This window comes from Squalius cephalus (assembly GCF_949319135.1).
Source record: "Squalius cephalus genome assembly, chromosome: 3".
Classification (NCBI taxonomy): Eukaryota; Metazoa; Chordata; class Actinopteri; order Cypriniformes; family Leuciscidae; genus Squalius; species Squalius cephalus.
Window position 1 is genome coordinate 37,800,901 of NC_137124.1, and position 15,498 is coordinate 37,816,398.

The window sequence follows — 15,498 nt, forward strand, 5'->3', positions numbered from 1 at the left end:
AACAGAAACAAGCCACAACACAACAGAAACAAGCCACAACACAACAGAAACAAGCCACAACACAACAGAAACAAGCCACAACACAATGGAAACAAGCCACAACACAACGGAAACAAGCCACAACACAACAGAAACAAGCCACAACACAACAGAAACAAGCCACAACACAACAGAAACAAGCCACAACACAACGGAAACAAGCCACAACACAACAGAAACAAGCCACAACACAACAGAAACAAGCCACAACACAACAGAAACAAGCCACAACACAACAGAAACAAGCCACAACACAACAGAAACAAGCCACAACACAACAGAAACAAGCCACAACACAACAGAAACAAGCCACAACACAACGGAAACAAGCCACAACACAACAGAAACAAGCCACAACACAACAGAAACAAGCCACAACACAACAGAAACAAGCCACAACACAACAGAAACAAGCCACAACACAATGGAAACAAGCCACAACACAACAACACAACAGAAACAAGCCACAACACAACAGAAACAAGCCACAACACAACAGAAACAAGCCACAACACAACGGAAACAAGCCACAACACAACAGAAACAAGCCACAACACAACAGAAACAAGCCACAACACAACGGAAACAAGCCACAACACAACAGAAACAAGCCACAACACAACGGAAACAAGCCACAACACAACAGAAACAAGCCACAACACAACAGAAACAAGCCACAACACAATGGAAACAAGCCACAACACAACAACACAACAGAAACAAGCCACAACACAACAGAAACAAGCCACAACACAACAGAAACAAGCCACAACACAACGGAAACAAGCCACAACACAACAGAAACAAGCCACAACACAACGGAAACAAGCCACAACACAACAGAAACAAGCCACAACACAACAGAAACAAGCCACAACACAATGGAAACAAGCCACAACACAACAGAAACAAGCCACAACACAACAGAAACAAGCCACAACACAACGGAAACAAGCCACAACACAACAGAAACAAGCCACAACACAACAGAAACAAGCCACAACACAACAGAAACCAGCCACAACACAACAGAAACAAGCCACAACACAACAACACAACGGAAACAAGCCACAACACAACAGAAACAAGCCACAACACAACAGAAACAAGCCACAACACAACAACACAACGGAAACAAGCCACAACACAACGGAAACAAGCCACAACACAACAGAAACAAGCCACAACACAACAGAAACAAGCCACAACACAACAGAAACAAGCCACAACACAACAGAAACAAGCCACAACACAACAGAAACAAGCCACAACACAACAGAAACAAGCCACAACACAACAGAAACAAGCCACAACACAACAGAAACAAGCCACAACACAACAGAAACAAGCCACAACACAACAACACAACGGAAACAAGCCACAACACAACAGAAACAAGCCACAACACAACAGAAACAAGCCACAACACAACAACACAACGGAAACAAGCCACAACACAACGGAAACAAGCCACAACACAACAGAAACAAGCCACAACACAACAGAAACAAGCCACAACACAACAGAAACAAGCCACAACACAACAACACAACGGAAACAAGCCACAACACAACAGAAACAAGCCACAACACAACAGAAACAAGCCACAACACAACAACACAACAGAAACAAGCCACAACACAACAGAAACAAGCCACAACACAACAGAAACAAGCCACAACACAACAACACAACGGAAACAAGCCACAACACAACGGAAACAAGCCACAACACAACAGAAACAAGCCACAACACAACAGAAACAAGCCACAACACAACAGAAACAAGCCACAACACAACAACACAACGGAAACAAGCCACAACACAACGGAAACAAGCCACAACACAACAGAAACAAGCCACAACACAACAGAAACAAGCCACAACACAACGGAAACAAGCCACAACACAACAGAAACAAGCCACAACACAACAGAAACAAGCCACAACACAACGGAAACAAGCCACAACACAACAGAAACAAGCCACAACACAACGGAAACAAGCCACAACACAACAGAAACAAGCCACAACACAACAGAAACAAGCCACAACACAATGGAAACAAGCCACAACACAACAGAAACAAGCCACAACACAACAGAAACAAGCCACAACACAACGGAAACAAGCCACAACACAACAGAAACAAGCCACAACACAACAGAAACAAGCCACAACACAATGGAAACAAGCCACAACACAACAGAAACAAGCCACAACACAACGGAAACAAGCCACAACACAACAGAAACAAGCCACAACACAACGGAAACAAGCCACAACACAACAGAAACAAGCCACAACACAACAGAAACAAGCCACAACACAATGGAAACAAGCCACAACACAACAACACAACGGAAACAAGCCACAACACAACAGAAACAAGCCACAACACAACAGAAACAAGCCACAACACAACGGAAACAAGCCACAACACAACAGAAACAAGCCACAACACAACAGAAACAAGCCACAACACAACGGAAACAAGCCACAACACAACAGAAACAAGCCACAACACAACAGAAACAAGCCACAACACAACGGAAACAAGCCACAACACAACAGAAACAAGCCACAACACAACGGAAACAAGCCACAACACAACAGAAACAAGCCACAACACAACAGAAACAAGCCACAACACAACGGAAACAAGCCACAACACAACGGAAACAAGCCACAACACAACAGAAACAAGCCACAACACAACAGAAACAAGCCACAACACAACAGAAACAAGCCACAACACAACAGAAACAAGTCACAACACAACAGAAACAAGCCACAACAACACAACAGAAACAAGCCACAACACAACAGAAACAAGCCACAACACAACGGAAACAAGCCACAACACAACAGAAACAAGCCACAACACAACGGAAACAAGCCACAACACAACGGAAACAAGCCACAACACAACGGAAACAAGCCACAACACAACGGAAACAAGCCACAACACAACGGAAACAAGCCACAACACAACAGAAACAAGCCACAACACAACAGAAACAAGCCACAACACAACAACACAACAGAAACAAGCCACAACACAACGGAAACAAGCCACAACACAACAGAAACAAGCCACAACACAACAGAAACAAGCCACAACACAACAGAAACAAGCCACAACACAACAGAAACAAGCCACAACACAACGGACACAAGCCACAACACAACGGAAACAAGCCACAACACAACAGAAACAAGCCACAACACAACAGAAACAAGCCACAACACAACAGAAACAAGCCACAACACAACGGACACAAGCCACAACACAACGGAAACAAGCCACAACACAACAGAAACAAGCCACAACACAACAGAAACAAGCCACAACACAACAGAAACAAGCCACAACACAACAGAAACAAGCCACAACACAACGGAAACAAGCCACAACACAACAGAAACAAGCCACAACACAACAGAAACAAGCCACAACACAACAGAAACCAGCCACAACACAACAGAAACAAGCCACAACACAACAGAAACAAGCCACAACACAACAGAAACAAGCCACAACACAACAGAAACCAGCCACAACACAACAGAAACCAGCCACAACACAACAGAAACAAGCCACAACACAACAGAAACAAGCCACAACACAACGGAAACAAGCCACAACACAACGGAAACAAGCCACAACACAACAGAAACAAGCCACAACACAACAGAAACAAGCCACAACACAACAGAAACAAGCCACAACACAACGAAAACCAGCCACAACACAACAGAAACAAGCCACAACACAACAAGCCACAACCCAAAGGAATCGCCACGAACAACGGAAATGGTCCTATGTGCACACACACAAATGGGGACTATTTATACTTTTACTGTACCGGGCCTTTTAAATTACACTTTAAATTCACATAGTTATAAATAACTTGGCACATTTAAAAAATCAATAAGTGCAGTTGAAGGGGTTATGAAAAAAATGTGTATACAGTAAAAACAAATGTCCAAAATATGGATTATATTAGACCATTGCCTATAATATGAAGTCCTTAGCATTAACGCACGCTGAGAAAAGAGCAGGAGCATTTCTGTTGTGTTGTGGCGAACTCGTTAGTGTTGTGACTTGTTACCATCGAGTTATGTCTTGATTCCGTAGTGCTGTTTTTTAAATTTTCATTGTGTCCTGCACTACTGGGCCACCGTAGTTTATGCTTCCATTAAACATTTAGTTTATTCCTTACTGGCAAGGTAGCCGTGTCCTCCACAAGCCTCCCGACATTCCTGAATGCCTCGCTGGGCTGTCCACGATCCCAGAGGTTTACTAGCGCATGACATGGCATGGATCTCTCTGCCCAGTTCAGCCTGAGGAGTGACACACACAATCTATATGTGATCAAATACTAGAAGATTACGACTTTCTGAATTTCAGATGTTTTGTATGCTCATATTTTCAGCATATTTAAAGCATATGATCTATACCTGTCTGTCGCTTTTGTCCTTCATTAGGAGTCCAATTTGAAATTCGACAAAGTTCATTGAGAAGGATCTGGTGAAGTGCTCCAGCGCGTACACGGCAGCCAGAAATGGGATAAGACGCCATTGCTGAAACAGAGGATGGAGCACATGAACAGGATGGGTCAGGGCTCCAGACTAACTTTTTTTATTAGGAGCGCTGTAGCCCCTGACTTAAAATTTTAGGAGCGCAAGCAGAAAATTTAGGGGCACACCTTAAATCACCTTGCAATGCAATTATTCACATTTTCCCCCAAAATAATTGTATTACTGACAAATGCTTTGATAATAAATAGCCTTAACGTACAGAAATTACAATGTGCAGTTTTATTTTAAGTTCACAGGGCTCCAGACTAACATTTGAGGGCAGCAGCACTAAGTTCTACAGAAAGTATTTGGTAGCACTGTGGGATGACAAAGCACTGAGCTTAATTTGAGGTGTATAGATAAAGTTAACTTTAATTATTATCATTCATAATGTCTTAATATTAATTCAAAAGCATGAGTGACAAAATAGATATTAGGGAGTGAAAATAGCCAATAAGCGTCCTCTGCAGCTATGTTTACAATAGTAATTTAATCTTTAATCTTTTTTTTTTTTTTAAATAAGTGTGAGTTTTCCTACTTATTTAAACTTTTAGTTTTATAAATAGGTACAATCTTTAAAGGATGAACAAAAAATGTTTTGGTCAACACATTAAAAATAACATTTAAATATGATATTATAGCTTTGAAGTGCTGGAAAAAGATGTGTAGGCTACTGTTATAACCACAGTATACCATAGTTACAGTAAGTGTAACTACATTAAATCCAAGGTGAATGTTGCTGATCTGTGGACCTAAAGCCTTTTATAACTTGTTCGTTCATGGCACGATGTTTCTCCTGGTTTCCACGTCAGTGCTGTTTGATCGGATATGGTTTATAACAGAGAATTCTGCGTCAAATCAGAATGCTTCTCACTGGATCTCGCAGCAATGTTATTAATTCTGTCGCGAACTCAATGGATTTCTTCACTGGATCTCCACGATGTAACCGTTTCGCGTGATCGAGATCCGCCCGCGACTGGCGAGAGAAGCTCTGCGCTGTCTATTATTGGTTCTAACTATTAAACTGTGTGTGAAGCAGAAATGAGTAGCGCAGCGCAGTTTTTTTCCGCTTTCATTTTGTTTTGATTTATTAACATGTCACGGCATACTCTATACTTGAGGCTGAGATGTGTCTAACTAGCGTATTGTGTTTAAACTGCGAAGTGCCTGCACTGTCGGCACATTTCGTTTTCCCCGCAGTTCTGGGGTAGCGACTGCAACATTCGCAGCTCATGGAGTTCGTCACCTTACAGTACCTCAACCAGCTGAATTATTGCAGACAGTCTTCCCGAAAATAGTGGGTTCAGGCCTTTATCACCTTACAAACCTCTGACTCTGAATCATCATCCGACTGTGTCTGTCTGTGACATTGATATTTGTCTCCGTCTCCTTTCCACGGACGTTTACGCGCGCTCGATTATATCTAGTACCCTCCCCCTCCACACATTAGCCAGTTACAGTGGCCATTCCCTATTCTTCTCACACTCATTGGCCTGCCACACATTCCGGATTCATTGACGCGCCCCTTCCACGTTTAATGTGAAAAAATAAAAATAAAAATTACTGGTCGCACATGTGCGACTGGATGTAAAAATTCAGTCGCACACTCTCAAATTTTGGTCGCAAAATGCGACCATTTGGTCGCAGTCTGGAGCCCTGTGGGTCAAAAGACAAATAGCTTAAAAGCAGTGAGTTTGATCCAAGATCTACAAATGAATGCTACCTTCAGTGATACCCAGAAAAAGAACACTGAGAAGTGTAAGAAAACACTCTCCAAAAAGATTACCGCTGGTCATATCCCTACAAATGGCCTATTAAATGTTTAGCGCATTTTTAAATGTTTCCAATATGCCAGTTTCACTTTTGGCCATTTAGTGAATTTAATAAGTATGAATTTTGATAAATATATAATGTGTGTGTGTGTGTGTGTGTGTGTGTGTGTATCTATGTATACATCTTATATGTATGTATCTCTCTCTCTCTCTCTCTCTCTCTCTCTCTCTATCTATCTATCTATCTATCTATCTATCTATCTATCTATCTATAAATTTATTTTAAAGTTAATTTATTTACAGTACATGCAGTTACAGTGAAATATGAGAAAGTAGTGAGTTATACAAGTACATACATGTACAACAGTACTTTTAAACAAAGTGTTACCATCATTTTTGTAGATGACAAATACTAAAACTAAAAAATATGCTCACATTGGATTTTTGTTTATTCTAATAAATTTTCAGTTACATTTGAAATAATTTTAATTAAAAGCTTTCATTTAAAACCATTTAATGATTTTTTTCTTTGATAAATTAAAGGCAGATCATGACTAAACAAAGGCAGATACAACAAAATAATTATGACTTATCCCCAGTCCTTATGATGTAGTGAAGAACTGTTGAAATGTTTCCACTGGAGCGTGTCAGTATTCTGTACCTGTAGCTGATAGTCCAGCACCGGAATCTCCTCATCCTCTTTGGGCCCGAACTGTCTGCGTGTGGCGGAGAATCGCACAGCCACAGTCACCGCCAGCTTCAGATTGACCAGTGCCATCCTCGTAATGCCCACCCTGCCTCCTGACAGAGCCCCTAAAGACGCCCCAAACCGCTTATTGGGGTCCTGTGAACGTGTACGGTAAGGAAAAAGACAGGATGGAAAGACAAAAACCAAACCACAGAATAAAAGAATGTGAGGAAAAAGAAGGGCAAACGAAATCTCATTCATTCATCCTCAACCTCTCGCCTCTGTTTGTTTTCAGAAAAAACCCTTTATGTCTTTCTGTCAGTACCATTGGCTGACGGCCTGGCTTTTCCTGTGATTAAAAACTCCCTGTTTGTTTGAAATGAAAGCATAGGGATTCCTTCTTGCACATCTTGCATAGCACAGCACAGCAGCTGGAATAACAGACACTGCACCACTGCGTTCTCTCACTGCAGAGCGACCAAAGGGTTTATAGCCTGCAAGATGTCTACACGGATATGCACTAAAATGGCTCTATTATTTCCCATGTACATCAATAAAACACTGTTGCATTGCACATAACCTATATATATATATATATATATATATATATATATATATATATATATATATATATAATTTATTTTAATGGTTTTTAAAGGTGTGTTAAAGAATAATTGGTAACAATTTACAATAAGGATCAATACATTAACATTAGCCAATACATTAGATATCATGGGCTAACAATAAACAATAATTTTGGTAACACTTCACAATAAGGTCTCATTTGTTAATATTAGTTCATGCATTAACTAACATGATCTAACAAGGAGCAATATACTTTTACAGCATTTATTAACTTTTGTTAATGTTCATTTTAGTTCACAGAGCATTAACAAATGTTAATAGATACAACTTTTGATCCTAAAAATGTATTAGTAAATGTTGAGATTACCATTAATAAAGATAAAAAAATTATGTATTGTTAGTTCATGTTAACAAATGTAGTTAACTAATTTTAACAAATGAAACCTTATTGTAAAGTGTTACCATCATTTTTACAGCATTTATTAATCTAGGCTAGTGAGAAATTAAAATATACAATAGAGCTGGTAAGTCCCGCCCATCCGTAAAACCCCACTGGACCTCTAGGTTGAAAAATCGTCAACGCAAGTGAATGGGAGAAAATAATTATTTTCTGATCCCGTTTGAATTGTGCCATGAATGTGAACATATGTTGTCTGTGAATTTTTTATATAATTTTTCATGTTACGAGTTTGACAGTATATGGTATGATTCTTCGGCTAGCAGTTGTGGAAAAGACATAACGAGAAAGACTACATGTCGCCTATGTGACGTCACCCCATAAAGTTGACTTACCCGTGGTTTTCGCCAACCTCAACGATTTTGTCCTCTCCCTGAAATAAGGCGGTGAAGTGCACCAAAGACACAGCCATGTTTAGCGGGATCCGTGAGCTAGTGTCCGTGTGTGAGTGGTGGTGACGTTTCAAACGCGTCGAAAGCAGCGAAGAGTTGTAGTCCACAAAGTGCTCTCACACAAAGTCTAACCGTATCAAACTTCTACCCGCTAAATTGTAGCATTAATTCGTTACACGAACAATTATATTAAAGATTCACAGACAAACATATGTTCACATTCATGGCACAATTCAAACGGGACCAGAAAATAATTATTTTCTCCCATTCACTTGCATTGACGATTTTTCAACCTAGAGGTCCAGGGGGATTAGCGGAAGGGGCGGGACTTACCAGCTCTATTGTTCATGATTAGCTCCGTTTATGAAAATCAATAAACAATTAATAAATGCTGTTCTTTTGCTATTACTAATGTTTATGTATATAGTCTTATTTGCAAAGAGATAATACAGATAATAATTTCTACAGTGTAACTGCAATAAGACATTGAGCTTTATGTAAATATTATTAGGCAATGATATAATATTGCTTACTTTAAAAGGTGAAACGTAGCGCCCATCAGGCGTAACATCTCCTGTTTTGTTAAGCAAGTTTTCCCGAGGTATCCTCAGATTGTGAAACACTGCAAAACTGACAAAAACAAAATCACTTATTTATTATGCACATCAAAATAAATGATTACACTGAAAAGGACACTGGGCAGAGGGATATATTACAGAGATGAAGTGAGACTCCGAGTCAGATGGAAATATCCATTTATGATTTTCTTTTACCGCCCTCTAATGACCAAATACTGTAATCACAACATCTCATCAGTCCACAGTCCAGCATTAAACTCACCCATTATCCAGACCGTTCTGACCCAGTTTCTTTCCCATATCCCCAACCATCACTCCTGGCATTGCCAGCAAGGTCTTTGGGTCCCTGACCTATTAAATTAAATGACATTAAAACTGCTTTAGTCACAGCTGCTCTAACAAGACAAGAAAATGAACTGAAAATGCACTTTCACACATACTTGGACTACAAAAGAGTGAAGGCCGTGACATTGTCCATCAGGGGTGTAAAGCTGTGCAAATACGACTGAATGAGTGGCTGTCTTTCCCAAGTTCCCTACCCAGAACTTTGCTGCTTCAAAGTCTGGAGAGTTTATCACAAACTCCTGCGGATTTTAAAACAACATACATTAGCTGCTGTAGAACCATCAGGCATAATAAACAGAAGGAAAACAATTGTAAAAACCAGGTCAAAGAATCATGAAAGAAAGGTGGATTGAGTTATAAGGCTACGCTCAGACTGATGGTAAATGTGGCACGAATCCGATTTTTTTGTTGTTGCTCACATGTGACTCAGATCTGTTTTTCCTCATGACAGTGTGAACAGCACAAACCACAGGGAATCTGATCTTTTCAATTCCGATTTTTGCCACTTCCATGTGGTACTAAATCCGATACAGGTCAGATGTTTTGCAATGTGACCTCAGTCTGAGCAGTCATATCAGAATTCATGCAACTTTTACGTCAAAGTCACTCTAGAGCAACATTCGTCACAACTCATGGTGGAAGTCAAAGATTTTACATACACAAAGTTATCAAGACAGTTGTGAAGGGTAGTCAGTGGAAGGACAGTGATGTGCCAGAACTCACACATATTACAGTGACAGCTCTATATACAAGCAAAACAATGTATGTTTTAAAACCCTTTTTTTTATTATTTTTTTTATTGCCTGCGCATAAATCAGCTGGCATCGGTGTCAGATCACACTATAAATAAATGAGTAATCACTTGCTTTAATGTCCTCTGTGTTTACTTCTGCATTACAGTGTGCAGCGTGACGTCTTTTTATCCTTCTTTTGCACATACGGGTCATCTGTTCACACTGTGATCTGTTTACACTGGAATCTGATATTGGCCACATTTAAAACAACAATGTGAACAGCTATAAAAAAATCGGAGCTGAGCAATAAATCGGAATTGAGCACTAAAGATTGCAGTGTGAACGTAGCCTAAGAGAGTCATAGTAGTCAGATATATTTTCTTTAAAAGGCTCCATATTGTCAGATTGTAAACTGAATTATTCAGATAATGTGAATTAAACATTTAGTATGGTCATTAATACTTCAGCTATCATGAATCAACAATGAACAATAGCATTTATTGTCCATCCAATTCTATTTAAGAATATTTTGTTTTTATTATATTTATTACTTTAATATTTATTACTTATCATTAAATCAACATTTACCAGGATTAATAAATCAACAGTCGATGTCCCGTTATGATTTGTATGGGCATATTTGTTTAATCTCATTCAAAAAAAAAGTTAGAAGCAATGTGCTTTTCAGTGATATGTTAAAGGGGTGATGAACTGAGAAATCAAAATTTCCTTGAGCTTTGGACATATAAGAGATCATCATACTATAATAATATCCTGTAAGTTTCAGAACTGAAAACTACCTTGTTAGTCCAATAAAAGCTTTTATAGACATCAGGCTCAGCAAACGACTCATTTTTCAAAGTGGGGAACTATGACGTCAAAGAGGATAAAACACCGCCTCCACAAAAGAAGATCAACGCCTACTTCAACACGGCCTGTTTAGCCCCGCCCACCGATTCGCCCAAACATGCTAAATAACATAGGACGACATGATAATTGCTACCGGATCGAGCTACTTACAAGCAATAAACATGCTGTTTACTAAATACTGTGCAGCGCCTGTTTGTGGAAGAAGACAGTCATAAGCTTCCTTCGGATTCCAGCATGGTTAAACTTTATTAAATCAGTCAATCACAATTTCCCGACACGGATCTGCCAGCAACATGTAAGTAACCATGTGTATTCTAATGCCTGATCTGCGATCAGTGATTTCTGTGTAATTATTCAAGTTCAGATATTTCTCTTAAAATCGTTCAATACTGTTTATGCATCAGTGACTAAACGATCAACTTCACATCATTTCTCGTAGTATTATGAAAATAATCTTTTTTAAACTGTTATTAAAATATATACAGAAAGCGATCAAAGAACGATCCCTTTCCAATCGCCCAAGCTGTCAATCAAACAGCACAGCGCGAGCCGCGAGAGCTTATCTGGACACTTACCAAACACGTGATGAAATAATGACACTGTTACACTACACAACGAAGCTCTTACTGTGTATTCACATCGTGTTTGCATTGTGATTTGGTGTAAGCATTTGTGAGAGTGCAAAAATTGCGTTGCAATGATAAGATCTTTATTCACGCGATCAACAGACTGTCTGTCATCTGCTCAGTCAGTGCTCATCATGCTGCAACCTTTCATGTGATGGAATAGATTTAAATATAATGCTTTAAACGATACTTTTCACGATTTGTTAATCTCGATAGCTGTAATAGTAAAAATGTAGTAAAAGTTTTCAAGAGAGTTCATGTAATACTAGCTATTTCATATGCAAGCATGTCAGCCAATCACAGCAGTGGGCGTTTGCACTGCAGTCTCACAGCAGACACGCCCCTTAAAACAGAGCGTTCAAATCTGAGCCTGAAATCAGGCTTGGAAAAATGGCTTTTATTTATAAATTATGACAATTTTTGATGTAAAAATCATACTAACATTATAAGGGCACCCCAGGAAACATTATAAAATAATAAAACAATCCAGTTCATGACCCCTTTAAATTAATGCAATGTGTTGAGACTTCTGTTATATCTATATGGTTACAGGTAGTGGACTGTTCACACCATTGCATCTGGTAGTAGAGTACCTGAGTGCTGGGGTCATATCTGGCTGTTGTCCTCATGGCTCTTGTGTTGCTACCATGGCTCAGCTCTGTCAATGAAAAGCATCCAAATGTCTAAACAGAGAGAGACAATGTTAATTTGCTGTCAATGGCTCATGTGGGTTTCCATGAAAAATGTCAAAGGTAACTCGCTAGTTTTTACACGCGCACACACACACACGCAGAACTACGCAGCACCTTGGAACTTTCTGTTTATGGCCGACTGAGCTTGTGTTTCAAAATGTTCTAGTTGAATGGAAGATGAATAATTACATGTGAGACAGTCATAGTCATCATAAAATCATACTATAATACTTTGAGCAGCCAAAATATGATAATCTATAAAAGCAAATAATAATCTTACGTTGATCTTTAAAAGCAAATATTAAAACAGCATTTTCCCTTAAATAGTGAATTGTAAAGTAGTGACCATCATTATGCCAAGCCATCCATATTCACTATGAATGCAATCAAGATACAGTGCACATTTACTCAGTACACTGAAGCTTTCAGTCAAGTTGTCCAACAAATATTTTATGGCTGATATGGTTTTATATGTGCTGCATTAAAAATAAAATAATAATAATCATTTACCATCATTTGCTCAATGTCCTTCACAAACTTCAGGTGCCTCTGAGATCCTGTGTTTGCCACTGTGGCTCCAAACATCTAATATGTTTGAAAACAAAAGGTTTATGTTTAAAAGTTTTTTTTAAAAGAAATAATCATCACAAATAATAATAAACAATAATGCATGATAAAGAGAACGCAATTATCCACAAAAATGCTAAATATGAGTATCAAGCAATCACTTCTGTGTGAGCCTTATTTGGGGTCATTCGTATTTTGTAAGGATTACAAACTATTCTGGGGAGGGCAGTGTGTTACCCTAAATTTTTTCTCATTCCAGAAGCCATTTCACTTAGATATAAATCACAACAGGGAAGAAAAGACACTTGCAAATTCCGTTTCAAGCCGACTTTAAACTTTGGGGGTTTCTGGAGGGCATTTAGTGAAATGTGCTCACCCCTTTGTTAAGGAAGTACTTGGCTCCCAAAGACCAGTCATACATTCCCACGCAGTCATTGAAGATGATCATCTTCCAGGGATTCTGCATGGCATCATCACGTGTTACAAAGTCATACTTAAATAGCTGTTTACAGCGGCGGAAGGTGAGCTCTCGCTTCTGCTCCACTGGGACGTCCTCACCAGGCTGCCGGGCAAAGAGCGGGTCACTCTCCAGTGTTCTGAACACGTGCTGCTGCTCAGAGAGAGAGAGAAGCAGAAAGAAATGACTATGGACTAGTGATGGGAGAAATAAAGCTTTTGGAAACAATGCAACTGTTTAGCAAAATGAAGAGCTCAAAACGCCACAGGTTGGCAGCGCCTGCTGGTCAAAACACTAAAACGCAAAGAAAACTCAGCCCAAACATTTAGAATTACAACTTTTACAAACCAAATGTTTTCATGAAAGTGTAATCAATTAAATGTAATCTACAAATATAACTGTTCTTTTATTTGTCATTAGGCAGACCTTTTTAAGCAATTCAATATTCTCATTTTTTATTATACAAGCATAAGTATATAAATTCATTACATTAATTAAAAATTAACCCACATTATAAAATTGACATGATATCAGTTAAAACTATTAGACATTTGTTTATGGGTTCACTCTGTCACTGACATCTAGCAGCGAACTGTTCGAATTTTGCTCGGAAGGTTTGAAACAGTATGACGTAACAAAGGCTTATTTGCTGAAATAATGACTTGGTAAACAAAATATTTGTAAATGTTTCAAAGCTACATGAAGCAGTGTTTCGAAAGCGCCCATCACTACTGTGGACATTCTCAGACTGGTCAAAATGAGGAATCGCTCATTTGAAATTCGGCTCAATCCAAAAAAAAAAAAAAATGTTTTTATGATTTGGACTAAGCACACTAAATCCATAGGGTTGTTAGGACAGATATGTGATGAACTTCTACTTTTTATTTATAAAGTTGACAGCTTCCCACTTTATATTGTGTATAATTGCTGTTTAAAAGAGGATCTTTGGAACATTATGAAAATCAGGACTTGGTATGTAACATATATATGGTAACAATGTTATAAAAGCAATCTTAGTCACTAAATGTGTACTTTTCTTGGACAAAAAAATAAAATAAAAGGATGAGCAAAACATAATCATCTTACTGTACCTTGAATGCAATGATTTCATCACCCTCCAGAAACCGCATCATGTCCTTCCAGCTGAAGGATGCTCTCTTCCTGTAGATGTCGAGTGGACCACTGGGAAGGTCTGGGATGCCCTCATCCATTTTCTCTTCCAAAATGCTTTTAGCGTCTGTGATGGCTGGCACACTCATGTCCTGAAACTCAAAAAGACAAACATAATCAAATCAACAATGTCCACGACATTTTTCTAAGATGATGATTTTCTTAAGGAAAGAAAACGTTTGCCTTTGCTATTGCAGTATGTTTAGTAAGTGTCTGAATCAACTATTCCCTCATATAAATTAAAGTCATTCAGGGTTTTCCAGTTAACTAATACAATCAATATGTCAGCCTATTCTTCTTATGCTACACTTTCTGGATACCCAGAACTGTAAATTATTTCATTGCATTCATTTACAATACTTAATTTCACAAACTAACTCTATTTATTATGTGCAGCATTTGTGATCTAAGTTAGTTTATCAAGTCAACTCAATACAAAGTTCAATGTCTGTTACAACACTCTCACTACATCAAACACAACAACAACACGTTTTTAGGGGATATTTATACACTATTTGCGATGGGTTAAAAGAGTAACATGGAAAATATAAGTAGAGATTGTTGTAAAAAACATATAGATAGATATAGATATCTGAGCTCAATATCAAAACAAACATAACAACCGACCATTTATTACTGTTCTTGCACGCTATTTATCGTCAATGTCATTTAACCACTCATAAACAGTAAAGAAAATGTTTTAAAAGTGAATGACGATTTACCTTCATATCATTAGTTTGACTAGTACTGAAATGAAATAACATTAATGTCTTACAGTCTTGTCTATAGACGGTCTTGACCCGTAACCTCCACAGGTAAGAGCTACTAAACTCAACAGCAGAGCCCTACTTACCCCTTTGCTTTGCAGGAGGAAGTGCTCATGTGACCACATCCAACCAATCAGAGAAGCGCTGCTGCTTAAAGGCGCACTGCACTGAATGA

At 38.7% G+C, this 15,498-nt stretch overlaps 1 protein-coding gene across 6 annotated transcripts in view; it reads right to left on the bottom strand.

Moving 5' to 3' along the window:
- acox3 (acyl-CoA oxidase 3, pristanoyl) overlaps positions 1-15,420 on the bottom strand; it is a 31,769-nt gene extending 16,349 nt beyond the window's left edge. Inside the window, exons 1-11 of one of the 6 annotated variants that reach the window (XM_079866763.1) lie at positions 15,279-15,420; positions 14,478-14,654; positions 13,306-13,539; positions 12,873-12,947; positions 12,264-12,353; positions 9,536-9,679; positions 9,358-9,446; positions 9,051-9,147; positions 7,057-7,239; positions 4,504-4,626; positions 4,266-4,386 (exon numbers count right to left, since the gene is read on the bottom strand). In XM_079866763.1, coding sequence (XP_079722889.1) covers positions 4,266-4,386; positions 4,504-4,626; positions 7,057-7,239; positions 9,051-9,147; positions 9,358-9,446; positions 9,536-9,679; positions 12,264-12,353; positions 12,873-12,947; positions 13,306-13,539; positions 14,478-14,654; positions 15,279-15,320 — 1,375 coding nt within the window. In that variant the 5' untranslated portion in view covers positions 15,321-15,420. The remainder of the gene's footprint in view (positions 1-4,265; positions 4,387-4,503; positions 4,627-7,056; positions 7,240-9,050; positions 9,148-9,357; positions 9,447-9,535; positions 9,680-12,263; positions 12,354-12,872; positions 12,948-13,305; positions 13,540-14,477; positions 14,655-15,278) is intronic. The other 5 variants (XM_079866765.1, XM_079866764.1, XM_079866766.1 and 2 more) reach the window with 5 other exon arrangements.
- Between the last annotated feature and the right edge of the window lie 78 nt (positions 15,421-15,498).